At 45.0% G+C, this 14,170-nt stretch overlaps 1 protein-coding gene across 3 annotated transcripts; it reads right to left on the bottom strand.

Moving 5' to 3' along the window:
- Nucleotides 1-2,680: 2,680 nt before the first annotated feature.
- plcxd1.1 (phosphatidylinositol-specific phospholipase C, X domain containing 1, tandem duplicate 1) lies at nt 2,681-11,407 on the bottom strand. Of its 3 annotated transcripts, none has more exons than XM_026160148.2 (7): nt 11,204-11,407; nt 10,871-10,984; nt 7,535-7,677; nt 7,179-7,307; nt 4,966-5,121; nt 4,308-4,491; nt 2,681-4,218 (listed from the first exon to the last, which is right to left on the bottom strand). In XM_026160148.2, exons 2-7 carry the CDS (start codon nt 10,977-10,979, stop codon nt 3,974-3,976), a joined length of 966 nt encoding a protein of 321 aa, XP_026015933.1. In that variant the 5' UTR covers nt 10,980-10,984; nt 11,204-11,407; the 3' UTR covers nt 2,681-3,973. The 3 variants fall into 3 exon arrangements, with proteins under 3 accessions (XP_026015933.1, XP_026015934.1, XP_080154112.1); XM_026160149.2 differs by having other exon boundaries at nt 10,871-10,987; nt 11,204-11,372; XM_080297986.1 differs by lacking the exon at nt 4,966-5,121.
- Between the last annotated feature and the right edge of the window lie 2,763 nt (nt 11,408-14,170).

Here is a 14,170-nt window from a genome sequence, read left to right as displayed (position 1 = left end):
TAAATTAGAACCTTCTGTTATGTAATTCAAAGCTTTGTCTGCATGTGAAAGCGTTCAACCCAAGCACATCTTTGCAAAAAGAAGGCTCATATATCGTGTTTCAGAGTGCAGTGTATGAAACAGTTGATCTCTTTTATGACTCCACTGGTGAACAGGTGACTTTGGGATGTCTGTGCACCATCCTGTTCACACTATACTGAAGATCTAGTTTCACATGTTTAATTCAAATCTGGGTGCCTTCTGCTCTTTGTGTGAGACACAAGGAACACAACATCGCAAAGTAATGTGGAAATACAGCTTAGCTTCTTATTGAAAGGAAGAGGATGGTGTGGGAGCTCTCTCTTCTCCTGCTCACGCTGAAGTTCATGTGTAACATCTGCACACTGACCCATCATCAAGTGACAAAAACATCTGCATCAAACTGTCTTATATGGAAGGAAAATCCTGTAGATGAATATATATTTGTTTTACTGAGGCAAAAAGCGAAATATAATGAGTGAGGTGTTTTAACATGATCCACATTACAGCTGGCCCCAGGATTTCAGTTACACCATTTAAATCAATCAAGTGAGCAATGCGTCATATTTAATCACGTCCAGAGTCGAGGTCTGGCAGCTGCGATTGGTTGTTCTAGCTCTGACAGTCTCTGAATAACTGAGACTGTTAATATAAAGTATTGAAATAGAATAACTGTCATCTTCAGTGAAGCCACACAGACTGCATCTTCTGTCCTCCTCCTAAATTAAAAAAAAAAAACTCAGTTCGGCAGCTCTGCAGTGATAAGAAACTGAAGTGTGTCCACTTCCTGATTCTCCAGGAATTCTCTTTTCTACAGATTTATAATACAGTCTTCCAAGTTAGAAGCTTAGATATGAACTGAACTGTCAGTCAGTATGTTCAGTTTTATACCTGTGCTGATTTCTGTCAGGCGTTTTCTAACACACACCTGGATAAACGATTCAGCGGAGGCAACTGAACTGTCCATGAGCATGAACTCAGTTACAGCCTGCTGGCTCATTCTCAGAATCTCCTCTCTTGCATCAATTCAGTTCATTTCATTTCAGTTGGTGTACAAGTGGAGACGCGTGGGTTTACCGCCCAGTTATTGCCACATGGCTTCAGGAACATCACTGATATAGAATGTGTCCGTTGAGTCTTTAGTTCCTTGGAAGAAATCCACCATGACATAAGAAACCAACTGTGGCTGTGATGTTTATGTACCGCCTCCACCCCCTCAGGCACATGAAGGCCTAAAGGTAGGCTGTGGGATTTTGTGAAAAATGGTGTAAGAATACTCATTGGCCACCTCATGAGAAAAAAGTATTTGAACTCTCAAAGAACCAGAGACAGGAAATATATCTGTGGGCTCATGTTTAAGCTCATGTGTAAGCTCGTGTGTAAACTCAAAACATGTTGGAGCCAAGTTTTATCATAAGGGAGTGGCAGAAAAAACCTGTGGGACGGGTGTTTGTTTGACAGTGTATGCTTTCACCAGCTTCCACAGCTTTCATTTTCCAGGTAGCATCATGATCTTCAGAGGACAAAGTAGTTGAAGTACTAAGTCAATTTTTTACTCTTTAAGTGAAAAAATACAGTAGTAGTAGATACTAGTAGCAGTAGAAGATTAGAGTGTTTTCTACCAGCTATTATATATATTAAAAAAAAAAATCATGAGTGCATTAGATTAATGCACTCAGCTTTAACATCTGTTATGCTGAGCACAAGCAGAGACAATCAAAAAGAATAACAGAGATCTAGTTGTGGCTGCATTATACCGATATCTGCCTCCCACTGCTAAGAATGAGTTTGTCCTGTTTTTGCATATTTACATTTTTCAGATCATCAAATTTGAATATTGGACAAAGATAGTGATGAAAGTTATGTAAACCTACCTGCCCTGTGTGCAAAAGTAACGGCCCCTAAACCTGATAACTGGCTGTTCCACCACCAAGTATTTGTGATGCCTTCAGTGAGTCTTTCACGTCACTGTGGAGGAAATTTAGCCCACTCTTCTTTGCAGAAATGCTTTAATTCAGACACATTAGAGAATTTTCCAGCATGAACGCCTGTTTAAGGTCACAATGAAGCAGCTCAGTCTGATTTAAGTCCAGACTTTGACTCCAAAACATTCATTTAGTCTTTCAGAGTCTTTCAGCGAATCAGAGGTGGACTTGTTGCTGTGTTTTTGATTAACTGTCCTGCTGTATAAGCTCTATCAAAAAGAAAAGTTCAGAGTTTTAAAGGTTTTGAAGGTTCCGTCTATCATTGTACTTTTAAAGCCACACGTCCATTCACAAGCTGATTACAACGACAGCTGTCACTTGTGTCATTCCTTATATGTCGTGCGCCTGTAACTCAGTTTGCATTAGCTCTGTGTTTCAGCTTTTAGGATGATGATGAACTTCAGTCACAGGAAACCTGAATAAAGGAGATCCAGAGGAGATGGACGGGATCAGCAGGGGGAAGAAAAAATGAATGATGTAACAAACATATCAGATTTTCTGAGCTCCGTGCTCCTTTCCTTCACCTCATGACACAGAAAGTGGTCAGGAAAAGACAGAGCAGTCACACTGCGCCCTGCTGGCGAAACCCTGCAGAGGGCAGATCACTCCGGCTGAGTTCAGCTGTAATGGGAAAAACCTCTCACACTGTGCTGATGAGTCAGGGAACAAAAAGAGGATTTTCTTACAAATGCTTGTGTTTATTGGAAAAGCTCATGTCCACAGGCACAGCGGCACAGCATCATTGGGAGGAAAACCTCAATCTACTGGCTAAATCAGGCTTTAGTAGAACAGTCGGGGCTGTGTTCATGCAAATATGTTTTCCATGCAGTTTGCATAAGTTTCAAATCTCTTCTACATTCTCTGTGGTTAAATACGAAATAATATTGCACACACAATATTATAAAAGAGTACAGTCACGTGTGCTCGCTGAATTCGTTGTGCTTATTCGTGGGTCATTTCAAAATAAAATCAAGCAGCAGCTCCCATCTGACCCCTCACAATAAGCTGATTCTTTCAGATTATTTACTGATGCCACACATATCTTTACCTTCATACCGGGAATATTTTACACTCATGATTACTTTCATAAGTGCACATGAACCCGTCAGGGCTGAAAACACATTTAAGCTGCATCTCGATACATGCTCAGTCATCCAGGTAAAGAAATACCAGTAAAGTTGATTCTGTTCATCTGGATGCTTTCAGTGGGAGAAACGTTTTGTCCTCATCCTTCTTCAGTGAGAGTTTAGAGACTTCTTCAGTCTCAGCTGACTGCAGGTCTCCAACCTTATAAACAGTACCTCTGCACAATGACTGAAACCAGCCCACTGAATGAACACTGGGCTGTTTCTTCCAGATGGACAGAATCAACCTTTTGGGACATTTAAACTGTGTTTCAGACTGCAGCAGTTCGACTTTGTGAAGATGTTTCAGCTCTTATCCAGAAGACACCAGGTGTTTAACGCCACTCAGTTTAACTCTGCAGACCTCTGAACTCTGTTCCTCATCTCTGAGCAGCTGTGAGCAACAGTGTGACGATCTGTCACAGTTTAGGTGCATCCTGGGTAAATTTCAGGCTCATATCAGCAGGTGGGACAGGGGAGAGCAGGTGAAGGCTCGCTTGTACGGTAGGGTCATGTTGCAGCTGACTGTGAGGGGTTCGGATCGATCTCACGCAGCACGACCCCGCTCTAAAAAGCCTACGCACTGGATTATTTGTAGAATTATTGCTCCGGTCAGCGTAACGTGAGTCCGGCCACGGCGCTGCCTCCAACATTGCATAAATAATGAGGTGAGTGTAAACAAACAGTGCAGGTCCAAATACCAGAACGTCTGTTTTCAAGCAGCTTAAAGGCTGAAACGTCCATGTCTGAACAAATATTCAAGTATTATTGTGTCACCGCTAACAAAAAGGCCTGTGTGCTTCTCATGCTGTGGTTCATGTTCTCCTCAGGCCACGCTTGTTACAGTCACGAGGACCGCTTCAGAAGCTTCTGGTTCAGCGCCACGACGGTGGGCACGAAGCAGCTCTCCGAGACGAAGTCGCCGGCGATGATGTTCAGCGAGCCGTCCTCCTCGCCGGGCGTCTGCTCTTTGACCCAGCCGAGCAGCGTCGGGTACGTGGACATCACCAGGTCCTTCAGGGACTCAGTTGGGTGGGTGCAGATGTACTTCAGGTCCTCCGTCAGATTAATCCCCGTCACAAAGAAACCTCCTGAAACACACACGCACACACGGTGAGATCCAGATGGTGAATGTGTTTAATCCTCACCTGTCTGACATCATGACTCGTCAGCAGGTCACCTGGTCTCCTGTTTTGTTGCTTCATGCGTTCAAACTCATCAATCAGAGCCTCGGCTTTGCATTTGTTGGCCCACCAGTATGGGATGTCCGGCCACAGCTCAGTGTGCCGGCGCTCCGTGCTGTGCTCGTAGGACGCGATCACCTGGTAGCCCGAAGCCCAGAGCTTACGAAGAGTGACCTCAGCCTGAAAGCAACACATCAGAGCCGTGAACGCCTTAATAATCCAGGTAATGCAATCACCACGGCTCCCATAATCCTCCCTAAAAGTTTAAATAAACCCCACCAGGCTCTTTAATATGAGTTAAAGGTCAAAGAAGTACACTTAATGGAAGTCCACTTTTTTGATATATGAAGTTTGTGTACAGTCGGTTTTAATGTTTGCACATTTTGTGGGCGGAGCTAAACTGGAGGAGGCATAAATGGATGGATGAATCCTCTCTGTGGTCACGTCCAGGTGTTTGATACTGACACTGGCTGACTGATGCGTGTGCGACTGCCGTGAAATGGGTTCATCCAGTGTGAGCTATTTAACAGGAGCGCCCTGTCAGCACCTCTGCTGTAAATCTGTAAAACAGGATACTTTGGGATTCTGTGCCGGCTTCACCCTTACAGTTAGAAACCTATGAGATGTTTCAGGAAACAGGAAGTGCATCCGTACCTTTTTGGGACAGAGTTTGGAGGCAAACACGGTACGTATGGTGGTGAGCAGCACCGCGTGGAGCTCCTGGCTCAGGCCGAGGAAGTGGCTGAAGGAGAGGACGACCACCTCTTTGGGATGGGCGTCCAGCCACTCTCGGATCTCCGTCAGCACTGTCTGTCAGAGACACAGGCGAGCTCAACCCTCACACACCAAAATGAACTTCATCCCGCCCACGTGCACAGCTGATTTGACGTGTTTTGGCTGCCATTTTGTTCCTAATGATGTAGTCCTGCTGTTTTCTGTTCCTGCTTTAAAACACGCGTGTGGGATTGCTCATGTCAAACATAGTCAAAGTTTCTAAAAATGAGCTCAGTGTGTGTGCAGTAATCCCTGAACACTCAGATTAACATAGGGATACTCTTACTCTGTGTGTGTGTGTGTGTGTGTGTGTGTGTGTGTGTGTGTGTGTGTGTGTGTGCTCACTTCCAAAGACGGTCTGTCTCTTATGGAAGTTATCACAGAATATCACAGAATATCAACCAAAGACGCAGAACAAACCTGAAAGGTATAAACTGGTTGTCATGTCATTGAGTGAACGCGTATTAAAGGAAAGCAGCAGGATCTCTGATAACAACGAGACGGCCTACCTGAAGGAGATTAGGAATCTGGAGAACTGGTGCCAGAGGAACAACCTCCTTCTAAACGTCAGTAAGACAAAGGAGCTGATCGTGGACTTCAGCACTAAGCAGGAGAGGAACTACCAGACCCCCGTCATCAACGAGTGCCCAGTGGAGAGAGTGGACAGCTTCAAATACCTCGGAGTTCACATCACGCAGGACCTGTCATGGTCCTGTCACATCAACACCGTGGTGAAAAAGGCCCGACAGCGTCTCTACCACCTCAGACGCTTGAGAGACTTCCAACTGCCCTCCAAGGTGCTCAGGAACTTTTACTCGTGCACCATAGAGAGCATCCTGGCGGGAAACATCTTAACCTGGTTCGGGAACAGCACCATGCAGGACAGACGAGCTCTACAGAGGGTTGTGCGGTCAGCTGAGCGCACCATCCGCTCCGAGCTCCCTGACCTGCACTCAATCTACAGCAGGCGGTGCCGGACCAAGGCCAGGAAGATCGTGAAGGACCTCAGCCATCCCAACAACAGACTGTTCTCTCTGCTGAGGTCAGGAAAGCGATTCCGCTCCCTGAAGACCAACACAGAGAGACTGAGGAGGAGCTTCTTCCCGCAGGCGATACGGTCTCTCAATCACACCACCACACAGTACTGACCCACACATACAGTTCTTACACACACACTGGACATTCTGGACATTGTTTTTGCACAACACTGGTCACTATATTCTTCATTTCCGGTTAATACTTGTACAGCTGCTGTTATTGTGTATATATTTAGATTTCTTCATACATTCTTATATAGTTCTATATTGTGTATTTTGTTGTACAGTTATTTTATTTTCAACTTTAATTTATATATTTTATCTTATTCTTTCCCAGTTAAATTTACCCTTTTTAATTTTTCATATTTATTTCCTATCTTATTCATAGCCTTTCCTTTTTTGTTTTCTTTAGGTCACGAGCAGTTGTCCAAGCATTTCACTACATATCGTACTGTGTATGACTGTGTACGTGACAAATAAAATTTGAATTTGAATTTGAAAACGCGACTCAGCACTTTCTGTCAAGCTTGTGATTCACATGTTCACTGCAAACTTCATGCTACTTGTGGTGTCATCTGTGACTGTCGTTAACAAGCTCCTCCCACCACCTTTCTCAGGATCATCCTCACTTTAGATTTCTGAATAATCGCACTGACAGCTTCACCTTCTCTCCTGTCGCTCCGTCACCCTGGTGCAGGTCTGCAGTCCTGCCCCTGACATCCGGTGACAGCTCTTTGGTCTTGCAGTCTGTGCACAGCGGTGCTTTATTCGCACACCAAGCTGAGATCAGGAGTATCTGACTGGGTGATTGTGCTACGTGGGCCACACAGCCATTCTGTGGGCGTCTGTAGGGGATCAAATACTTATTTCAAACTGAGTTTCTGGATTTTTGGTTGATATTCTGTTGCTCTCTATTGAAACATAACTTTCTCTGTAAGCTGTGAAGAAGAAAGCTAAAAGCCAGACTGGATAACCATGAAGCCCACAGAATTCCAAATCTAAACCTGTCATGGATTTAGCATCTGTTTGCATATGTGTGACCGGGCTGTGAGTCACCTCCACAGTGAGCGTGGTGTAGACGCCATGGTAGAAGTACAGGTGTGTGGAGCTGTCGTTGGGCCTGTGTGCAATCCTCAGGTCGCAGTACCTCACCCCACAGTCCAGCTGATGCTTTATACAACACTCCTGAAACATGGAGGACACACAACTCATCACAGCAGGTCCGGCTTTATACACAAGAAGGACTAACACAGGTACAGTTACAGCCTGTCATCACATTGTGCTCCTCCTCCCCACTGTCACCGTGAGCTGCTGGTAGAGGATCGTGGGATGGCTGGGTTTCTCTCTGATACTGTACAGTGTAATCCGCCTGAGGCGACAGCTGTTTCAGAACAGTGCTGTAAAAGTATTACCTGGGTTTTTGCCCACTTGTACACAAATGGACGAATGAGGGGCTTCATGAATTTGTCGAGCTTCTGCAGCATGTCAGGCTGCATGAGGTCGATGGGAGACCTGTCGTCCGTATCCAGGCAGTAGGTTATTGCATTATGGCTGCCTGAAAGGGACAAAGATAATCCTGAATGTTCCACTTGGCCCTGACAGACTTCCTGCACATACACTCAACAAAAATATAAACGCAACACCTTTGTTACTGCTCCCATTCCCCATGGGATGGACGTAGAGACCTAAAATTCATTCCAGATACACAATATAACCATCCCTCCCAAACAGTGGTCACAAATCAGTCCAAATGTGTGGTAGTGGGCACATCTGCTATATTGAGATAATCCATCCCACCTCACAGGTGTGCCACATCAGGATGCTGATCTGACATCATGAGTAGTGCACAGGTGTACCTCAGACTGCCCACAACAAAAGGCCACCCTGGAATGTGCAGTTTTGTCTCACAGCAAAATGCCACAGATGCCACAAGCAATGAGGGAGCGTGCAATTGGCATGCTGACAGCAGGAATGTCAACCAGATCTGTCGCCCGTGCATTGAATGTTCATTTCTCAACCATAAGCCGTCTCCACAGGCGTTTCAGAGAATATGGCAGCACATCCAACCGGCCTCACAACCGCAGACCTCGTGTAACCACACCAGCCCAGGACCTCCACATCCAGCAGGTTCACCTCCAAGATCGTCTGAGACCAGCCACCCAGACAGCTGCTGGAACAATTGGTTTGCACAACCAAACAATTTCTGCACAAACTGTCAGAAACCGTCTCAGGGACGCTCAACTGCATGCCCGTCGTCCTCATCGGGGTCTTGACCTGACTCCAGCTCGTCGCCGTAACAGACTTGTGTGGGCAAATGCTCACATTCGATGGCATCTGGCACGTTGGAGAAGTGTGCGCTTCACGGATGAATCATGGTTCACATTGTTCAGGGCAGATGGCAGCTGAGAATGTCCCAGTTCTTGCATGGCCAGCATACTCACCGGACATGTCACCCATTGAGCATGTTCGGGATGTGCTTGACCGGCGTATACGACAGCGTGTACCAGTTCCCACGAATATCCAACAACCTCGCACAGCCATTGAAGTGGAGTGGACCAACATTCCACAGGCCACAATTGACAATCTGATAGACTCCATGCGACGATGTGTTGCACTGCATGAGGCAAATGGTGGTCACACCAGATACTGACCGGTTCTGGGTCCCCAGACCCCCAATAGCACAAAAAACTGCACATTCCAGGGTGGCCTTTTGTTGTGGGCAGTCTGAGGTACACCTGTGCACTACTCATGATGTCAGATCAGCATCCTGATGTGGCACACCTGTGAGATGGGATGGATTATCTCAATATACCAGATGTGCCCACTACCACACATTTGGACTGATTTGTGACCAGTTTGGGAGGGATGGTTATATTGTGTATCTGGAATGAATTTTAGGTCTCTACGTCCATCCCATGGGGAATGGGAGCAGTAACAAAGGTGTTGCGTTTATATTTTTGTTGAGTGTATGAAGCTGTGGATCTGGAGCTTCTCCAACCCCCAAACTGAGCCCAAAACCTTTAAAGTCACACAATAAATACTGTTTTTGGCACGTGTGTGTAAAAAGGTGCTTCATCAATGTCTTCATTTATTAATCAACCATTTTTAGCAGCTGAAACGACCGAGTCAGCACATGTATGATCCTTGTTAAAGCCGCTGTTCCTGTTTCTCTGACAGATATTTCAAATGTTCAATAAAACCAGGAAAATGTAACTGAGAAAATGAATTTTCATTTTACTGCTCGTGACAAATCCGAGCTCATGTGGAATTTGGCGGGGGCGACGTGCCCTATAAGTTGGGATCGAGCAACAAAAGCGTGTGAAAGTCAGCGGTGCTAAAGAGAAGATCAAAAGTGAGCTGGCAGCAGGTCGGTCACGTGATCAGGTAGAAAAAGATAATCTCAGAGATGCGGAGCTTCTCAGAGGTTCACAACCTGTTTCAGAATCGCAGTCCTCGCTGTGAACATCTCATCATCTACACAACATGACATCATCAGCACACTCGGAGGATCTGGGGGAATCTCTGTGCGCAGGCTGATGACTGTAACCTTCAGCAGAAACACTGCTCTGTGATAAATCTGTGCACGGCTCAGGAACACTTCCAGAAACCAGTGTCTTCATGCAGCTCGGCATGCCGTCCACACATGCAGCTACAGCTCCGTCACTCCGACACGAAGCCACGTGTGACCATGATGGAGAAACGGCACTGCCTCCTCTTTAAAATGGACCAAGACAAAGAGGAAACTGATCTCATGTCGTGTCTTAGTCTTGAAAAGATCCACTGCTCCATCCAGAACCAAAAGGGTACATTTGATTAAATCTGGGGTCTTTTTCTGACAAACCTCTCTAACCTTTAATTTAAGGATGTTTCTGCTGACTAACTGATTTGCTTATTCCATAGAGGTCCAATGTGTGTCCGTGTTAATGGGAATGTGAAGCTCAGTGGTGTTGCGGCTAACTTCTGCGTGGTTTGTAAGAAAAGGGTTTGTTAGTATCAATCGCCCCTCCTGGGTTGTCTTTTTCTGTTTATGTTTGTTTGTTTGTTTGTTTTCTTTTTCTTTACCTATGTGCTAACATAAAACGTTCTGTTTTGTATTCAATGTAACCTGTTTTTGTGTTTCCCTTTTCTTTTCTTTTTTTTTCGTAAACTGTATCCACAATCACTCACTGATTCAAAACAGTTTTTTCTGTTCTACAGTGAAGAAAATGCGCCTTTCTTTATGTTTTACTCAGCGTCTGACTTTGTTGGAGCTTTTCTGGGTTTGTACTTGTGGGTCAAGAAATAAAGCCACTCACTAAGACGACAATAAGACATGCTGCATAACAAACAGAAATGCAAACACACAAATCTGCATTTGGCTTTTCTTGGTCTCCTTGCAGCACATTTCCTTTATCGCTCCAATCTTTCCTTTCTTACTGAGTCTGCTGTTTGATCTCAGATTTCTGTCATTGGTTATTTTAATTACCACTTTCCTGAGATAAGATAAGAGACACATAATAAAATTGTAGTTCAATAGGAAACAGTTCAATCAGGCAGAAAACATGAAGAGGCTGATAAATGAATGAACAGGTGAATCTCTGACTGTGAGAGCAGCAGGTGAACTGTGTGTGTGTGAAATGTGGACACAATGCGTTCATCACGTCCTCACAGTCAGAGAATCATCAATAAACCAGAGACAATAAGACAGAACAAACTGATTCAGGTCCCATCACACCATCAGCACCATCTGGCCCCAACACCAGGCCTACCTGGGATGGCCAGGTGGAACAGCGGGACATCCCACAGCGCACATGGCAGGCGAGACATCCAACTCTCCATGGGCAGCTCCATCAGGCTGGGCTCACTCAGCCCGGACATCACTGCTGCTGACACACACACACACACACACACACACACACACACACACACACACACACACACACACACACACACACACACACACACAGGTTCACTGATTACATTGTGTTATTAATGTTTAATAAAGTGAAAGTGAGCAGGTACGTGCACTGCGCTGTTTCACAGCAGTAAACTTGCGCGTGCCTGTGTGTTTATGTGTGTGTGCTGCAGTCAGCCCTCCTCACCTGATCGTCCCTCTGTGTCTCAGATCCGCTTACGCGAGCAGAGCCCGCTGACAAAGGCCACGAGCCGCCGGTCTGAGAGCGCGTGCACGAGTCATGACCGGAGCGGCACATTAAGCATGTGTGACTGACACGCGGAGAAAGCTGGGATCCTCCGCAGCAGATCTCTGTCTGTTACCGGTGAGCCGTGACCGCGCGCTTCCGGTCGCCGCTGCGAGAGCGCGGCTCCGCTCTTAAAGAGACCGCAGGACCTCGAGGCTGCTGCAGCCCCGCGCGCACACGCGGCTCACCTCCATAATGCACGTGAAGGTAAAACATCTGGAGAGACGTCACGACGTTTGATCAGCTGATGAAACGCCTGTACATAAAAGATGGACATTCTCTCCCGTTTCCAGCAGGGGGCGACTCGTCTGGTCTCTGGTCTTCCTGTGTTTATTGTGGGACTGTACAGGTGCCGGACATTCCAGTGAGCACACTGAGGCTGTGTCCATAGCTGGACTGGCCATCGGGCATACCGGGCATTTGCCCGGTGGGCCGCTGGCGATTTTTTGTTTTTATGGGCCGATCGATTTTTTTTTTTGTTTTGTTTTTTTGGAAGGGTATAAATAATGAAAGGTGTTGGATTGGCCAATTGGTCATGATCGACTCTGGGCTGGACCAATTACAGCCGAGGAGGTCGGATGCACCCTCCCCCTTGTTTAGCAATCGACGAACTAAAGAAATGGAGAACAAAAAAAGGAAAGGAGGTGCAGAAAAAATTAGGGCCAAAAAGAAACAAGCCCTTCAGGCAGACGCTGCCAAATGTTTAAAAAATAACTGAATTGTTTGGCGGTAGCTATGGCATAGCTTCCACAGATTTAGCAACATCAGCAAGTGGTGGAGGCCAGCAGGTGGATAAGGGAAAGGGGAGGCAAGAGGAGGAGAGACCCGAGGCGGCCGCCGGTCATAGTGGCAGAGGAACTGAACTTCAGGTAAAAAGTTATGACCTGCTGTCTATCTGTGTCAGATATAAACCAAGTTTAGTTGTAGTTTGTTTTCGTTGTGCTGACTTTTTACAGTCGCTTAGAATAACTGGTACTGCGTACTAGCTAGCATGACAGAGTTTATATACTGCTGGGCGGGTGCTATGAAGTTACTGATAGTAAATTTTATTTTATGCTTAAGGTTAGTTTCTCAAACTCCTCAAAATCTTAACAAATTGCACCAATCCTTACATGTTGCACCAGGCTGATTTATCATCAAAAGTGGAGAAGTCTGTGACAGAGGAGACAGAAGAGCAGCAGAGAGAGATGGAGCAAGAGAGAGAAATAAAAGAGCAGGAGAGAGAGATGGAGAGATGACTTTATGTCATCCATGAGGGATGCATTTGACATATGTTTCACATATTATAGCCCAACAAGTTACTTATAGCAATTTAAATACGAGCAATCAGTTTTTGGTAAATACCAGAAATCAGTTTTTGGCAGACAATCACTTTTTGGCACAACACCGGCTATTGCAGTTAATAATACAACAGCTTCTTGCCATTTTTTGTGTTTCTTTTTATCGCTGTGTAACTGAGTTGTTGGCATTACATTACATTTGGCTCAGTGCTTACATATATGTCTAAAAAGAAAATGCACGAGCTGTGAAAACTGTTTCTGATAGAATGAAGAGTATATTAAATATTCCTTTGTTGGGTGAGAAAATCAGACCATGTCATAACTGCTTTACGTCATACAGAATAGATATCAGAGCCTTAAACAGGCTGACGTCTGCTAAATGGGTCAAACTGGGCACAAAGTATACAAACACATAACATCATTATAGAATATGATGTAACACTATAGATCAACTTACCTCAGAATATATAAAGCATATAAACAATTACAGCAAGATGATACAACAAACACAGCAGTACTACTAATGCTAAATACTCAAAGCTTGATAGAACTGAAACAAACATTTATTTTTAGGTCCATTCTGCTGCTGATACATACTTTAGGTTTCTGAACATTAAACTTCTTGCTGCCTTTCATAGTGTGTAACTTGAAGGCCCTGAGTACTTTCTCCCACACTGAAAACACTGGAATGATAAAATTATTTGAACATTACCTAATAAGACAGATTCAGGACAGACAGTTAGTTTAAACTTTTCTAGCAGTCCTTCACAAACAGGGAACAGTCTGTCTATTCTCTCCATCTGTCAGCTGCTGCAGGCTCTTCCTCCTCCTCTTCCTCACACACTGCTGAGTTTGTCCTGGTGGATCATCAGGGGTGCAAAGCCTCACAGATGATGTGCAGCAGTGGGTCCCTCAGTCTGTCCTCACTCGGGACACTTGCACGTGTCACACATGGAAATCAAATGTGTGATAAGCTGCAGGATTCAAACACAAGTGTAACTTTTAAATACATGTTCATACTTTTATTACACAATCAGAGAGAAAGAAAAGGAGAGAAAGTGCAGGACAGACAGACAGGTGACAGTCTCAGGTGTGTACACTGCTACAAAACAGCACCAGAGAAGGAGGATTTAGTGTTTGTGTCATTACGCGTGCTAAACAAGAAGAGTTCCCAGATGGTACAGTGGACACATGTGTGACTCCTGTGATTAAAGCATCTTTCTTTCAGCTTAACGAGTGAACCGTCAGCTCGTTCAAACACATGTTAAAGTCCGTTTGGGTCGACCCCACCGAACAGAGGCAGCAATATAACATAGCTAACATTAACAGTGCAGTGAATCCTGCTTGTGCCGTGATATTCAGGACTGCAAACCGAGCAGCATCACTGACTTTCAGCTTGTGTTTGTGGATATATGACTGACTTTAATTATCCATAAAATCACCACATTCTCTGTAAGATTAAAGTCAGCTATTGAACGGCGTATATTTTAAAGGCTTTAAAACCAAGTTAGTACAAACGTCACTAATGTCACATAACTTTGCCGACATGTGGCCAACAGTGATGTTTTAATGTTCTTCGTTATTGAAC

The sequence above is a fragment of the Astatotilapia calliptera genome, chromosome 23 (assembly GCF_964374335.1).
Source record: "Astatotilapia calliptera chromosome 23, fAstCal68.1, whole genome shotgun sequence".
Lineage (NCBI taxonomy): Eukaryota > Metazoa > Chordata > Actinopteri > Cichliformes > Cichlidae > Astatotilapia > Astatotilapia calliptera.
Note: the sequence above shows the minus strand (reverse complement) of the source record. Positions and strands in the feature narration are given on the sequence as shown.

Coding starts and splice junctions, on each gene's coding strand:
- plcxd1.1 (XM_026160148.2), bottom strand. CDS start 10,979: ATGTCCGGGCTGAGTGAGCCCAGCCTGATGGAGCTGCCCATGGAGAGT. Junction 7,308..7,534: donor ACAAGTGGGCAAAAACCCAG/GTAATACTTTTA, acceptor TCCATGTTTCAG/GAGTGTTGTATAAAGCATCA. Junction 4,492..4,965: donor CCAAACTCTGTCCCAAAAAG/GTACGGATGCAC, acceptor TGTTGCTTTCAG/GCTGAGGTCACTCTTCGTAA.